Source organism: Adiantum capillus-veneris, chromosome 2, assembly GCF_014529385.1.
Source record: "Adiantum capillus-veneris isolate H3 chromosome 2, ASM1452938v2, whole genome shotgun sequence".
In the NCBI taxonomy this organism is placed as follows: Eukaryota; Viridiplantae; Streptophyta; class Polypodiopsida; order Polypodiales; family Pteridaceae; genus Adiantum; species Adiantum capillus-veneris.
In genome coordinates this window covers 51,752,923-51,769,283 of record NC_140932.1, presented here as the reverse complement: position 1 = coordinate 51,769,283, position 16,361 = coordinate 51,752,923, and the positions used below count along the sequence as shown (strand labels likewise).

Genomic DNA, 16,361 nt, shown 5'->3' with positions numbered 1-16,361 from the left:
TTGTACATGTAATATTATAATTCTTTTGATAAAGCCTCGCTCTGATTGAACTCACGTGCTACACTTTCATATTTTGAGGTGGAGTAGGTCGAGACTCTAGTCTTAAATTAGAGGGGTCTAGTTATGAGGGGTGCATATTTAGCCAATTAATCAATGTGTGTGTGTGTGTGTGTGTGTGTGTGTGTGTGTGTGTGTGTGTGAGAGAGAGAGAGAGAGAGAGAGAGATCTTTTCTGTGGGTTTTCTTTGTCTTGAGGTTTCCCACTTGCAAATTAATCCCAAAGATTCACGACAAAAAAAAAATGTGTGTGTGTGTGTGTGTGTGTGTGTGTGTGTGTGTGTGTGTGTGTGTGTGAGAGAGAGAGAGAGAGAGAGAGAGAGAGAGAGAGAGAGAATTGTGTTTCCTTCCACTTTCGTGGTTGCAAAGAGAGAGAGAGAGAGAGAGAGAGAGAGAGAGAGAGTTGTAATCGTGGCTCGCATGCCGCTATAGGGAGAGGCATTTACAATTCCTCCCACTAGTGCCTCGCCAATCAAAGAATCTTGAAAGCTAATGAAAAAATTCTTTAATATTTTCCAGCTGGTACCCCCTACTACTACTAGCAAGAGTTATTTGGAGCACTAATTCTGCAAAAAAGCATGTCGAGAACATATTAATTCGGCTATCCCTTGGCATGGTTTGCAATTGTGGAGCAACCGTTTTACTCAACATGAAGAAGAGAAGAAATCCCGCAATATGCAACACCGATATGTCATTTAAATCTCCAATTTGTGCCCATGTTCTTGTCTTTCCTTTACAAGTCTTCCGAATTCTTGTGTACTAGCACTATAGATGCTCTTTGCCGTGTCGAAAGTCGTCAAACGAATACTGCAAAGGCAACACCATAAAGCCCAAAATGCAACAAATCAAATGCCTTTCCCTCACAAACCATCCACAATCTTTAGCAAGTTCAACTTAAAATGGCATACAAATAAAGTAGAAAATTCTCTATGAAAATTAACGAGTGAAGAAACTCATTTGAGAAGAAGAGAATTTTAACATCCTAAGAAGAGGAGATTTCTTTCATAAAACATTAGTTTTATTCAAAATTTAAAATCATCTTCCAAAAAGTCTTACTTCAAATATTCATAAAGCAAAAATATGCTAGTTCATCCATAATTTTCTATCTAAAATCTGTTCTGAAACGAGTATCGCCTCATCTTGTTGTCCTTTCAATCTGCCAATCATCCTGATTCTTGTGTCTTTTTGGGGCACCGTGTAGCGATATGTCCTTGTTCTCCACATTCAAAACACTTTCTTGCTTTGAAATATTCATCTCTCTGGTCTTTTGTCAGTGAAGATCGTCCGTCTCTTTGTCGATTGTTTTTGCTATGACTTGTTGAAGATTCATATGATGGGTAAGTCAAGTTACCCGAATGTATAGGAAATCCTTGCTTTGAATGTTCCATTAATTGTTGTATAGACTCGGACCTCCTTTCAAGACAATAATCCTGAATTTCTTTGAGAAGTCCACAACAAAACCGCTCAATCTGCTCCTTAAAACTGATCTTCTTAAAGGATGAAACAGGTAGAAAAGTTCCCCAAAATCTTTCACAATAAGAATCCAAAGATTCTTTCTTGATCATCCGAATATGGTTTCAATCAATAATCACATCTCGTTCGTATTCTTGTGTGAGCCATGAAGAAATAAGGAGATTCTTAGATTTCTGTCGACGCTTGTTTCCTTAACAACAGAGTGGACCACCATGTCCGTGCATTGCCTTTCAGAAAGGATGTCGCCCATCTGATCTTGGAGTGCTCTGTATAGCGGCCTCCAGAAAATGCTATGTCAAATTGTTGGACAAAGGCTAAAGCCTTGGGAGCATCTTGAAACCCTAAAAAAGTGCTCAAACTTTCTTGTATGTCCTCCCTCTTTGAATTCTTTGGGCTTTTTTCCCTTGTCATCGAGGAAATCATATTGATTAGCTCTATAAAAGTGCTTTCTTTTTGCATAAAACATATGATCTTTCCGTCGTTTCTTGCCCTTTTTGTCCTCATCACTCGAATCAGAAGAAGATGAGTTGTTCGAGCCGTCAGAAGATGAGGACGAACTGGGCAATCCTTCGAAGCATACATGCTTCTTCTGCTTTTTGAAGTTTTCAAAAGTGGATTTTTGACCCAAGTAATCGGGGATATTAGTTCCCTTGTTACATTTCTTCAGTTGCTTTTTCGACCGCTTCTTCGTGCCAGAAGTTGATTGATTTGGGCCTGGACCGCATCATGGAGTTCTTCTATAGTAAACATTCTTGGAGTAGGAGGCTTCTTGATTGCTGGTGACTCGATGGCTTTCTACCACTAAGTATGCACTTCAGCCATCAATTGCTAGGTCAAAAATTTTGCAAATTGGGGATCCTTAGCAAACTAAAGCATCTGCTTTGTGCACTTGTCAACCTAATGTCAACGTTGCATCTCCAAGAGTTCATACTATGTGGGCCGAGGTAATCCGTCTTCGTTCTCTGCTAAGTCGCTTAAATTTTCTGTATTGTCTCCTCCCGCCTCAACGGTGGCAGAAGAAGTCGACTGATCCTTTTCGGAATCCATATGTAATGTAGGATTCTTTATGGCTTTATGCCCTGTAAGACAACGCGATGAAGACGGGAACACGCCCAATGCGCGATGTATGAAGGGTGTGAGTGACTAATAAGTCCGGGGTTGGGGCCCGAAGATTCTTCAATAACAGTTTCCAAAAGTGCCCAAGTGCCTTGTCTACTCTTTGATAGGACCTGTATGCTTTGAGAAAAGCACACGCCTGATGCTCTGATACCACTGTAACAAACTTGGGCACCCCAAGTCTAGAATCAGTCGCGACACCAGAGAGAATCACTTAGAATACTTCACAACTTTAAAATCACAGTTCAATTCGAAATGACACGGCCCGACGTAGTTCCGTGCCCAGAGGTATTGGCCCCAAAGACTAGCGCCCCTTTTGATATTAATGCTTGATCAAAGTTACAACTCCCGCAGGGTCCTCCGCTCTCAGACTTTGTGTCTAGATGCTCTTAAGAGTGAGGCTCTTAGGGATCTTTTATTCTTACAAGGGATGCCCAAAAGCAGTTAAACTCAAAAGCAATTGGTCAAAAACTGCCATTAAAAAGTCAGCAACACAAAAAGCAAAATTCCGTACAAATACCACGTCATCAGCCAGTCATCGCAAATTGCGGAAGGCCGGTACAGGCTGCCACATCACCATGTCAACGCACTTTTTGGGATTCTGCCACATCAGCACCGTCCGTACAGTTTCTACGTATGTGCGTCCGGGCAGAATTGCCACGTCATCCATATGTGACACTTTCTCAATCCTAGACAATGAAATATGGGAGTTTTCCAAGGATGGTGACATCATCCTCGTGGGGGACTTCAATGTTGCACGGGCAATGCTCAAACAGTCTCCTATGACACTTCAGAGGAGATGCTTAGAGAACTGGATGTAGGAGATTTGGGGCTTGATAGACATCTCACAAGATAGAGAGCAGACGAAGTATGGGAGACATCTCACGAAGATGGCGACTACACATGGTCTGGCGATACTTCATGGCCTACGTTTTCCTAGAGCGGCTGGTTTCACATGGTTTCCACACAGGCAGGGGGTCAGCACATTGCTATGTCATGGCACATCCGAGCTTCATTCCCTGCATTCACGATTTCGCAGTAGGACCAAGACCAGTGGGTGTAGCAGTGGATCATGCTCTCTTGACACTTTCAGTACAGTACAGCCTAGGCGTCAGGAGGGAGGACACATACCCGCTATACGTTTACACCAGAGACTGAATTAGGCATACCCACACTACCTAATCAGAGACGTCGTTTTGGGACCATGCCTCAGAACTTGGTATGACGAGGAGTGTAGAGAGACGAGAGCACAGCTTCATAGAGGTCTTCTCATAGGGGTCATCAATCACAGACAATCTCGGATAGCCTTCAGGCGCATTGTGCGACAGAACAAGCGAGCATTCCTAGCTCAAATGGAATGCGGCTTATACCAATTGTTCTTGAGTAGATACTCAGGAGAGGCATGGCGTTTCTTTCATGAGCACTCCCCTCCCCCAGTGATTACTTCTCCTGATGTGAGAGGTCAGTATGCAACATACTTATATACGGTCCTTGGACAGGTACCCCTTCCAGATCCTCATGAGCCATGCCCATCTACGAGTACCTTCTTTACCACTGAGATGGTAAAGATGGCCATTGACAGGATGAGAACCAAGAGGGCATTTGATCATGATAGTTTAGTAGCAAAGCACTTTATACATGCTAGAGATATGCTGGCAAAGGTTCTTGCAGTTCTCTTCAATCCTGTCATGTGTGAGGGTCTACCTGAGACTTGGAGACTGTCTACTATTGTGCCTATCTTCAAGGCAGCTAATCCTACGGAGCCTGGAAACTACCGTACTATTATGATTGGACACACATTAGCACGGTTGTATGCATCTATCCTTGAGCAACAGTTGAGCAAATGGGCAAAGAGTGAGGGCATACGAGCAACGGGACAAGCCGGTTTTAGGAGAGGCTTCTCCACTCTTGACCATATTCTGACACTCAGTGTATGGTGCAGCGGAAGTGAATTTTGAACTTTGCACAAGATGAGTGCTCCGAACTGTGCTCAAGGGGTTCCTTTTACTTACGGAAGGGAGAGCCTTCCGTTCCTTTAGTGAGAGAGTGCAAATGATCCAAACAAAGTGAATGACACTGTGAATGAAGGTGTTGAGAGAGAGAGAGAGAGAGAGAGAGAGAGAGAGAGAGAGAGAGAGAGAAGAATACGACACCAAACGGTTGTCAAACCCTCTTCCAAGGGCCCCCCTCTCTATGGCGAGAGAGGTCTATGCTATTGATTGCACAAATCTGGTACAATGGTCTAGATGCAATGGACTGGCTGATGATGTCGACGACATTGATGACAACGACGAAACGGCCTGAAATCTGAAATCTGCAAATCTGCTAACTGCTGAATTCTGACATTGTGTCGGAGAGGACGGCGATGGCGACAACGCGACGGCGATGCGCTGAAAACACAGAAGCTGAAATCTGCGGACAGCGGGCTGAAACTGAAAATGTTGGCTGATCTGACGCTGCGGCGAGGATCTATTGTGGGGAGGTGAGATTTGCGAGGTTTGGGACTGTACTTGCGGAGTCTTAGTGCTGAAAACTGAAAATGCTGATGCTAGGGGCTAATCTGACACCGGCAAACTACAAAACGCTGATGTTGATCTACAACCAAAAACTTCAGGTTATTTGTAGCCAAAACGCTAGGCCTTGATCCGGAATCTGCTAACGCCAGGGCTGATCTACTGCTGCTGAAAACACTAGGCTGAACTGTAGCCAAAACGCTAGTCTTGATCTGTTGTTGGCTGGAAACGCTAGGTCACCCGCCGGTCTTGCTGAGAAAGTGCACTGTAAGTTAGTGAACTTCTGCTGCCTCTTCTGCCAGTAAGTGCTAGCGCTACGTTTCTTTTATACAGCTTAGCAAATTTACCAAAAATGGATAAAATAGGGAAAATGGGTTCTGTGCACTGTAAAATGCTCATGATGGGTACTAACTGTAATGTTGATAATCATGATGTGGTGCAACCAAAGGATATGCAACTACTCTAAGTGCATGGACATGCAAGGCCTGCGAACAGGCTCACAAAGGTGCAAGAACGCTTCCTAAGCAAACCTGAACCCTGGACCTGAAGTAGCAAGTCCACATGCAGATAGGTTTAGATGTGCACGTGACATCCCCTCCTTTTCAAAGTGAGGTGCTGGTACTGAGCTATATGGCGTCGAGGGAGTGCGCCAACAACTCCTGGAATCTTGCGAAGAACGCTTCGCCGGCCAACTCTGATGTGTGGGTCGTGCGATACTTGAATTTCATGAAGGTCTGCAATGCTTGCTTCTTTGGGCCGTATCAAATGCGACACAAAGTGATCTGTGGCTGTTTCAATGCTCCAACTTCGGCTATGGTCGTGCGTCTACCTTCTTCAAGAATCTCCAAGGAGGAAAATTCCTAAAACCACTTCCAATACAAAATCATGAACATACCCATTCCATGTAGAGGGACTGGAAAAATACTAGTCCTAAAAGACTGTACATGCAATGTAGATGAACAAAGTGATGGAGTGCCAAGCCGTTCACCAAACACACGCAAAAAATGGGGCCGAAACTTGACTTTCTGATCTAAATCTCTCAACTGTGGCATATCACAATGGAAATGCCGATGCTTGATGGTCAATCTTTCTTGTGCTCTTTTTGAGACTGTGTTATGCCAAGGAAGAGACATGGAATGTGAATTCCTTGAATGCGAACTTCTTTTCTTTTCGAGAGAAATCCGCATACATCCGTGTTCATCCATGAGTGAATCATGTGCATCATACAATATGGCATGCCTATTAAAAGGGAACACGTAAAGACGGTGACGAAAATACAAGAAACCGTCACGAATGAAACACTCGAATAATGCGTGTTGTCTAATCATGCGAACACACAATACTTATTGAGTGGACTCTTTGGACCTCGACCTGAGAGCCAAGATCGGTTCTGCGTGATTGATTGTATCTGCAATGAGGTTAGCTTCACTAGAAAAAGCATCATTTAAACTATCATCCTTCTGAACAAGGAGATGGGGGTGCCCATAGTGTGATTTGGGGGATTATGGTTCTATACAGATTAGTGATGGGACATGTACGCACCCAGACAGGATATCTCATTTAGTTCACTCCACCATTAGGGTGAAACAAGGTTGCCCATTGTCTCCTACTCTATTTGGTATGTATGTTGATGAGGTGTCTGATTACATTGACAGAGAGGGTGAAAGAGGTGCCCAATTGGCAAGGACGTGGATCCCATTGTTGTTATATGCTAATGATATTGTGTTGATCTCTGACTCACCAGAGGGTATGCAGCAACAGTTGGATGCATTACATAGTTTTGAAGAGGATGGTGGATTGTCTATAAATCTTGGTAAAACCAAGGTTATGGTGTTTAACACCACACCACAATGGATCAGGAGATCAGCACCGATTTTCACACATGGTCAGGAGATTGTAGAGTATACAGATGCATACACTTACCTTGGGGTTGTCTTCACTCGGGCCGAGGTTTTCTTTGGGGAGAGCAACAGAGACTAGACTGACTAGAGCTTATGCGGCCTTGGGAGGCTTGGAGAGGATGTGTTCGCAGGTTCAGTTCCAAGAACCTCGAACAAAGTTATGGCTCTTTGATACTTTAATAGCCTCAGCTATGTTGTATGGGATGCAGATATGGGGACCTTCTGTAGGCCAAGATGGTTGGAGACGTATGGAGAGGCCCTTGGTATCTATGATCTCTCAACTAATCAAAGCCAAGGCCTCCGTACCCCACGCTATCATTCGAGCAGAGCTAGCTGCCCCTCCTATGGAGATTGAGGCACCAGATCAGTCTCCTTTGTGCACAGCTTGTGGGATACTACTAGAGACAGATATGCTAGATTGGCCCTTGAGTCTTCCAGACAGTTAGCTCTTCAGGGAGACACTTCATGCTAGTATGCACAGATGACATCATGGTTTCAGATGCATGGCTTCACCATGGACAGGCTGCCCCCTTTCCAGTACTCTCTTCAGACACCCTCGATGTCTCTTCCACGGGTGGAGATTACTAGACTCATTCGTCAGGACCTGATCCAGGTGGATACCAAGAGGACATGGATAGAGCCGCCACAGGAGTTGGGCACGAAGATGGCTTTCTATAGAGAGCATCTTCTCCACCTCACAAGAGTGAGTTTGTGATGGTTTGTCTCATGGTTTGCGGTGTGCCATTGGTCACATACGCACATCCTCACATCAACTGGAGATTGAGAATGGTAGATTCAGAGGGATACCAGCAAACAGCAGGATATGCCGCTTATGCCAGCTAGAGCCAAAGACAAAGCTACATTACATATGTCATTGCACAATGTACTATAAGATTTGGGGCCGTTTCCACTGCTCATTCAGAGAGGGTTTCGGTCCTTTCTCTAGGGTCATGAGTTATGAGGATCAGAGATGTCTTGGGCTATATCTACTTTTTTTTTTCCGAGAAAAAGATCCTTCTATTAGTTAATGAAATTGCCCATAGGGCTACAACCACCTCTACAAGAGAGGGCTACAACAATCATGATAGGGAGACTCTCCCAATGAAAAAACAGCATATGTACGATGAGGCTAAATCAAGAGATGGGAGGAGGGAAAAGCCACACGCATGGACGGTAGTGCCATCAGAGCACATCTTGAACCATGGTGAAAAAAGGCCCAGGACGCCAGAGTCGAAGGAAAGCCTCTCTACGCTCTCGCATGCGGTCGGAACTGCCCTGGAGTCTCTCGAACTTTCCTCTGAGAGTATGGATCAGCTCTAGCCAAAGATCCCGAACAGTCTCTACTGGTGGTACAGGGCGAGCCTCGAGGACGCGGAAGCAGCGGGCCCGCCAGATGAAACAGAGTGTCAGGCCATTGATGAGCTCCCAACACTCCTCTCTCTCACTGCACCACTCCTATGGAGTAAGCTCTGTAGCAAGCTCGAGTGTAGGTCAACCCCCCTGCATCAATATCATCCTGCAAGTGGAAGATAGCTCAAACTGAAGTGTCAGGCCAGTGAGAGTGGACCAGGCAGCTGCCCCCCAAGTGTACTGTCGGGCTGTGGAAAGAACAGGCATCAGCCGAGGACACGAAGCCACACTTGCTGTGCCAAAGGACAATCCCAAAGACAGTGACGCTGACTCTCCACAAGATGGTCACAAGCTGCACATGCGGCCAAGAGACCACTATGTACAAGCCAGCTCCCAACTGCTGTAGCTCTGTGTGCAACCAGCCGCTGGAACAAAGTGACTCGCCTCGGCTATCTGAAGTCTCACAACCTCTCCCAAAAAGCTGCCAAGAACTCAACTATGAGACCCTCCTCCTGCCAATGAGGTGTTGCAGCAGGATGAGCCTCTCTCTGTGTTGCCAGTATGTGACGTCCTAATCGAACAGTGTACTGAAAGAAAGGGACACCAGAGGAGAAAGTGTCCCATCCATCTGGGCACTGCTGACTCGAGAGGCGTGAGCCACTCAGTTGGTACTGCCTCTGAGATGTCCTGACACATGCTCTGCACCCCTCTCATGCCCTGTAGCTGAATGCCCTGAAGCTCCTCAGACAAGCCTGAAAACTGTAACCAGTCACCTAGAGAGCGTGTTGGACCCTCTGCCATAGGACCCCAGGAAACATGAGGCCGACTACCAACCAATTGGCCTCTCTGAGTGCTAACCATGGGGTTCCAAACAAGGGGCTGTCTCAGGCGCTCCTCCGTGCAAGTAGGCTGACGCTGCTCCAAGCCTCGCCACAGTTGCCCCCAAGACCGGAGCAAACTCACAGCGAAGCGATCCTCCAGTCTCCTGCTCAAGCCAACTCTATGCATCTCTGTGAAAATCCATCGAGTCGATGGTCGCCAGGGGTCTCCAGCCTGAGGCACCCTAGCACTAAACCGTTGAAGCAAGAATTCCTTCCAAGGCTCCTCACTTGGAAGAAGTCCTCTGACGATGAACTTCCCAAGAAGGACTCTCCTCTGCTGTGATGGGTCTATGATCCCCAACCCTCCCTGAGAATAAGGAAGAGTGATGTCATGCCAGGCCACTTTGGCCCGGGCTATCTGAGTGTCACGCCCTGACCAAAGGAAGTTCCTGATCAGCCTCTCTACCTCACTGATACAAGAACTCGAGAAGATCCAACAAGAAGTGATGAACCACATAGTAGCCAACAACACTTGGTTGGCCACTACAACTTTGCCTGCAAAAGAAAGTCGTGCGGAGCTCCGATGTACCAACTTCCTCCTGATAGACAGAAGGAGGGGAGCAATTTGTTGCTCAAGAGACAAGTCCAAACCAACCTGACAGTCCAAGTACCGAACTGCATTCCCTGGGGGAATCCACTTCAAACCCTCACCTGGCATCCGATCGGGCATAGGAGCACTACCAACCGAGAAAGCCACAGTCTTTCTCCAGTTGATCAGTGCGCTAGATGCACAACAGAAAGCCTCAAGAGCCTGCTCACACCTGTGTAGGTTGGATTGCTGGCCATCCAAGTACAAGGCTGAGTCGTCTGCAAACTCAGCGTCCAGTAGCTCATCTCCCCTAATAGGGAGCGCTAAGACGCATAAACCAACCTGTTGTGAAACCAAAAACCTGCTCATCGCCTCAGCATAGAACAGAAAGAGGAAGGGGGCAAGAGGACAGCCCTATCTGACCGAACGTGTGAGCATGAAACGATTACCTCTACCTCCTGACAAAAGCACCCGACTGTGTGCCCGTCTGTACAAAGCTGACACCCCTCTGATCCAAGCATCTGAGAAGCCCATCCTGCGTAGAGTGCCCTCCAAAAAATCCCAGTCAACTCTGTCGTAGGCCTTCTCAAAATCGAGAAGAAGAATCACCAAATCCTCACCACGGAGCCGTGAGAGGACAGAAGCCTCCCAAAAAGTAAAGATGTTGTCAAGGATACGACGCTCCTTGACAAAACCTGTCTGAGTCCCATGTACAAGGTTCTCTAGAAGTGGTTGAGTCCTCAAACTCAGAGCCTTGGCAAGAATTTTGTAGGCTAAGTTGAGGATGGTGCTGGGGCGCCACTGTTGAATCTCATCCAAGGAGCCACCCTCCTTGGAAATGAGGTAGATCAGGCCCTCATTCATGCTGTCAAGCATCTCACCTATGTGCAGGATGTACTGAAAAGCACTACAGAGATCTGAGCCAAGCAAGTCCGAATACTCCAAGAAAAAGCTGGGAGTCAAGCCATCCTCACCTGGACAGCTACCATGAGGAAGTGCACTAAGAGCCGTGTGCAGCTCTTTTAGCTGTAGAGACAGCTCAAGCCTCTGACGCATCTCCTCAGTCACCAGACAAGGCATCTGTGCCCACACCTGCTCTCTGCATGCATCCTGACGCTCTGACTGGGGCTCTACAGACAGTAGCTCACGGTAAAAGTCAATAGCAATTGCATGCATGTCCTCTAGCTCTGAAGCCACTGACCCGTCGAGCCTCCTCAACTGACTAACTTTGGCATGCGTATGCCGAGGTCCCACTGCCTCAAAGAAAGCGCCTGTCACTCTGTCACCCACTTGGGTCCACTTAGATGCCTGTCGATGGAAAGCAAACTCATGGCGCCTCTTCTCTGTGCTGACAAGCTCCTGGCGAGCCTGCTGTAACTTCTCCTCCAACCAAGGACTGTCTGGATACTGCTCCTGCATCCTCTGCAAGGAAGCAATGCCCCCTCAAAGACATTGCTCCTCTCTCGCTGCAGCCAGGCGGACCGAAGACAAGAGTTACCCGGAACGCGGAACGGGAACAGTGACGGGCCTCCCTGCGGAACGGGGGAACGGGAACGGGCCAAGAACGGGAACGGCGCGGAACAGGAGGCTAAAAAAACACCCAAATATTGTTTTTTTTAGCGTTATGTGTTTGAATACAAGTAGTACTAGAGTCCTTTGACTCTAATACCCACAAAAAACACGATTCGAAGACCATTCAACCTTATTATGACTTGATTGGGATGTGCGGCGCCCAGAGTACATAAAACATATACAACATTGAGCAAACACAATGCCCATACACAATGCTTTCAAATAATTGCAAGAGTAGTAGTCAGAGATAACACTTTGGAATTAATTATGGCTAACAAGCCTCAAGGGCCGCCAAGGTGCTACAATAAAAACAAAGGGGGGCAAACCAGTGACCACTGACCACAATACCAAAAGACTGAAGGTAACAAATACCATAAAGATGCTAGTAGCTACAAATGGCAAAGAGGGCAAGCCTCAAGCAGCCATACAAAAAGGTAAGGATAAATGGCAAAGACTCAAGACTCAAGAGCCACTAGCCTGAGAGGCCTCCCAATCCGTAGTAGCCGGCTGTAAATCATGCACATCCTCCCATTCCTCATCATCGAGCTCTAGGTCCGGCTCAATCTCAGCCATGGATGAAGTACCTGGTGTTGGTGGATGTGCATCTCCACCTACCTGAGGAGCTCTTGCTCCATCTCCCACTGTGTAAAAGAATCTGGCTGTTTGTCTGTACTCTTGCAAAGCATTTTCAAATTTGCGCTGACGAAGACAAGATCATTAGCCTTCTCCACTCCAAGCCGATTCCTCTTCTTGGAAGCAATGTGGCCAAAGGTACTCCACAATTGCTCCAAGCATGAGGTACTAACTGGCTGAGAATACGGATCGCCAATCTCTGAAGCTCAGGCCCATCATAGCCATAGTCCTCCCACCATAGCACTGAACCTATCTTCCTGCGATCAATCTGAGCATCTGGACTACCAAATGACCCCCGCATCTCTCTGTACTGTTTCAACTGATCTCTGACAATGCGTCGACCATCTCTGTCTAGAACCATCTTGTTTAAGATCTCTGTAAATTGGTTCATGACTTCCCTATCTGTCTCTTGCCATGCACCTTGGAACTCTGGATCCACCATGTACGCTGCCCAGTGTAAAGGAGAGGCATATGAATTCCACCTTGAGCTGTAAAGCGCATGGATCTCCTCATACCGCTCTGCGTTCGGCTCAAGCTTTGCAAGCTGCTCAATCATGCGGTCCATTGCCTCATAAATCTTGCCAATGCAAGGATCCATGCCATCCAGAACTCGAAGCAAATGAACCACCGGTTTTACCTGTGCGTCTAGACTCTTGAGCTCCTTCCAGAACTCAAGATCCTCTGCCTTATCCTTGCACAAAATCCCTGCAATTGTCTTTGCATAGGGGGAGGTGGTGAACTCATAACTGATGAAGACTTGTCGGACCGCATTTTGACATTCAGACAGCCTGCGCACAAGAAGAAAGTTCAATGCGAAGCGGGTGTCTAAATACTTTAGAAGCACTTTCCCGCCCCACCTCTTGAGATACTCACTCTGAACCAAGTTGTGATTGTTGATGAAAGTAACAATCTTCACTGCATCAGCAATGACTGGAGCGATCCAGTCTAGCTTGCCGATGTCTTTTAGAAGGTTGTTCAAATAGTGTCCCATGCAGAAGCACATTGTCACATGCGGATAGTGGCCCTCTATAATAGCTGTTGCTGCCCTATTTGATGCCTCCCCATCTGTGACAAAGGCCACCACGTGTTGCTCACCGATGGTTTCTATGGCCGCTGTCCACTCTGCAGAGAGGACATCGGTGGACTTGCCACTCTCGGTGGCATCATGAGAGTGCACAAAGTACATCTCTCCACTCGAGCATGCGACGAGACGATGGATAGATCTCTTTCTTGTATCGCTCCACCCGTCGACAATGAGGGAAACGCCATGCTTTGCCCAAAGACGCTGAATATTGAGGGTTGCTTGCTCCACGATAGCCTTCTCTCGATCGAGCAAAGTGGTCCGGAGAGCCTCTGAAGATGGCGGCACATAGCCGGTGCCATACTCTCCTATCTGTTGCACCATAGTTGACACGTACGGTCACGTACGATGGTTACACGTACGAAGACGTGCGGTACTAATCGAACTAAAAAAAATTAGACGTACGTTGAAGTAACGTACGATGCAAAAAAATAAATCATATATTTTTCAGAGCTTTTACTCTGTTATGAGTAACTACTTAATATTAAGTACATACAACTTAAAGGAGATGTCTTACAAGTAAGAATATTAAAGATTTGGCCATGGACATTCGAAACGGCAATGTTCGAAAAAAGATCATCATAATTGCATTTGATTTCATAATTCATTACATAAGTAGAGAGTCGAGGCTCGAGAGATACAAGTGACAAAAAGTAGTGACACAACTCATAGTCTCATGGCCCATGGGTGCAAACTTTAAAGCATAAAGAGAGAGTTCTAAGTGCTCATATCGCTCTCATCACCGGAGTTGTGGTCCGAGCTTGAGCTAGAGCTTGAGCTAGAGGTAGCTGCATCATCCTCATCACTACTTGCATCAGATGCACTAGATGCAAGACCATAATCTCCCTCACTAAGGATGTTGCCCTCATCATCAAACTCTGGCTCTCTAGGATCCGCAGGCCTAGAAATGGACACATTCTCCAAAGTGGTGTCCGCCATAGTAGATCCGCTACCCGAGCCTCTCTGCACATAGGTCCTGGGTGTCCGTGCCGACGCTCTTCCACTCCCACGAGCAACCAAAGTGGAAGCTCCTCTACCTGTAGTTGCCAAAGCTCACACAACCACCTTCTTGCGGGACCGTGTGCGAGAGACACGGCGATCAATCTCCTCCAACTCCAAGTAGAGGTCTCGAAATATTTGCTCCTCCTCTGGATCGCGATCTTTGTTGAGACTCTTAAGAGTCTCAATGGAGAGCTTGCATTCATCTACATTCACCTATTTTTCATTTACAACATGCAAGAAGATTAATGGAGTTAGCAATTTGGCATGCCAAAAATATGAGCACATGATACATCATACATATTACATCATACATGTGAAAGCATAAATAAAGAGTATGATGTAGCCAACTCAATTACCTGCCTAGCCATTGGCATCTCATGCATGGACCTCAACATGCGTAAATTGGAGCAACGATAGATAAGCCGCTCCAATTGCTTCGTAGAAAGCTTGTTGCGGATCTTGGTGTGTATAAAAGAATACGCCGACCAATTCCGCTCACATGCACCCGATGAGCAATCCTAGAGCACATAGATGATAGAAGAGAGGCATGAGATTTGAATTGTGGGAATTGAGAGGTGACTTATGTCACATGAATGATGAATGTCAAATGATGACATGATTGAGATTATAAATTTATAATTTATGGTATGGTATTATGTATAATTATTAATATATATGATATACCTGTCCAAGAACCCTCAATGCCACCCTTTGAAGGTGAGGCAATTGATAGCCAAAACATTCCCACCAAAAAAGAGGCTTCACTAACGAATCCCTCTTCCAACACACCGAGGAAGCGAATGCCGTGCCTCTTTAGTCTCCATAGTTGATGAGCTCTTGGAGAAACTCTCCATGGTGTTCTTCATTGAGTATCTTTGGAAGGTACTTGTCGCACTCCTCTTGAAGTGCTTGATCCGCAAAGATGGATGGCTTTTTGAAAGCCGGATGCAAGAGGGCAGCAAAGCCATAGATTGGTCGCCTCATCCAATCCCACCGCTTTTTAACAAGGAAGAGAATGTCATCTCTCTTTGGAGAGTCCTCCAACACATCACTACAAAGAGAGAGAGAAAGATAGTCAAGCATGGAAGGGTAGAACCGTAGATGGAAAAAGACAACTTACAATGTACATAAATCATAAGGTGAAATGTTTACCGCGAACCATCGGGTGCTCCATCAAGAATGGTGGATCTCTCAATCTCCTTGTAAGCCTCCTCCATGAAGTGGTAAAGGAGACCTATGGTAGACCCTTCCATGTCGGTCATCCGAAGCACCTTATACAATGGCAATACCACCATGACAAGACCCTTGACCTCTTGCCAAAACTCCTCCTTCAAGCAAAGCCATTGGATGGCCTTTGCATCTTGTTGGGATGATTGGGTCTCTTCTTCAATCCATGCTTTGAACTCATCCGAGACCATTGTCTTTTGCAAGTTGGTTTGCACATCATAGAGGCGCTCAAGGAGGAGCCACATAGCGGCAAAGCGTGTGGGGGAAGGCTTCTTTAACTCCAAGCCAAAGTAAGTGCGATATATCGCAAGTACTCTCACCTTTTTGTTGATGAAGTTGACGATAGAGAGGGCTTGGGATAGAATGTCCTTCACCCAAGGTAGGTCGCCAATGTCCTCCAAGAGGAGGTCAATGCAATGTGATGCACATGCAGTCCATACTATGTGTGGATACTCCGCCTCTAGCTTTTTGGCCATGGAAGCACAATTGGAGGCATTGTCGGTGATTACTTGAATGACGTTGCTTGGACCGATCTACATACGGAGAAAGAAGGGAAAGTGAGAAGAGCCAAGGCAAAAGACAAAATTGAAAATAGTAGATACTTGAGAGTGGAATAAAAAATTTTACCTCTTTTATGGCTTGACGAATGTGGCGGTAAATGAAGACACCCGTGACCTTTTTCCCCCTTGCTCCCGCATCAACCACTCGCAAGAAGTAGGTGCCAAGAGGGCATGAGACAAGGATATTAATGATTCCCCTCTTCTTGCGGTCACTCCATCCATCGGTGAGAATAGAGCAACCATACTTTACCCATCTGGCACGCACGGGATCAAGAAACTTGTCGATTCGTGCCCTCTCTTCATCAAACTTCTTGGTGCACATATCATGGTATGACACTCCCGTCCACCCTTCACATGGACCAACCGCGGCAATAGCCTTCACCATGCGTTTCCAACGATCCGTGCGAAGAATATGAAAAGAGAGATTGCACTCAATGATGGTGCGTGCAATCTCTATCTCCGCTTGT

General features: G+C 46.4%; 1 protein-coding gene across 2 annotated transcripts in view; it reads right to left on the bottom strand.

Moving 5' to 3' along the window:
- Positions 1-456: 456 nt before the first annotated feature.
- The window catches only part of LOC147462775 (putative envelope ADP,ATP carrier protein, chloroplastic), an 82,846-nt gene continuing 66,941 nt past the window's right edge, over positions 457-16,361 (bottom strand). The window contains exons 9-16 of one of the 2 annotated variants that reach the window (XM_086485484.1): positions 15,962-16,019; positions 15,844-15,867; positions 15,260-15,702; positions 14,994-15,158; positions 14,792-14,918; positions 14,607-14,625; positions 14,171-14,310; positions 13,801-14,068 (exon numbers count right to left, since the gene is read on the bottom strand). In XM_086485484.1, coding sequence (XP_086341610.1) covers positions 13,823-14,068; positions 14,171-14,310; positions 14,607-14,625; positions 14,792-14,918; positions 14,994-15,158; positions 15,260-15,702; positions 15,844-15,867; positions 15,962-16,019 — 1,222 coding nt within the window. In that variant the 3' untranslated portion in view covers positions 13,801-13,822. Of the gene's footprint in view, positions 864-13,800; positions 14,069-14,170; positions 14,311-14,606; positions 14,626-14,791; positions 14,919-14,993; positions 15,159-15,259; positions 15,703-15,843; positions 15,868-15,961; positions 16,020-16,361 lie in introns of those variants that run through there. The other variant, XM_086485474.1, reaches the window with a different exon arrangement.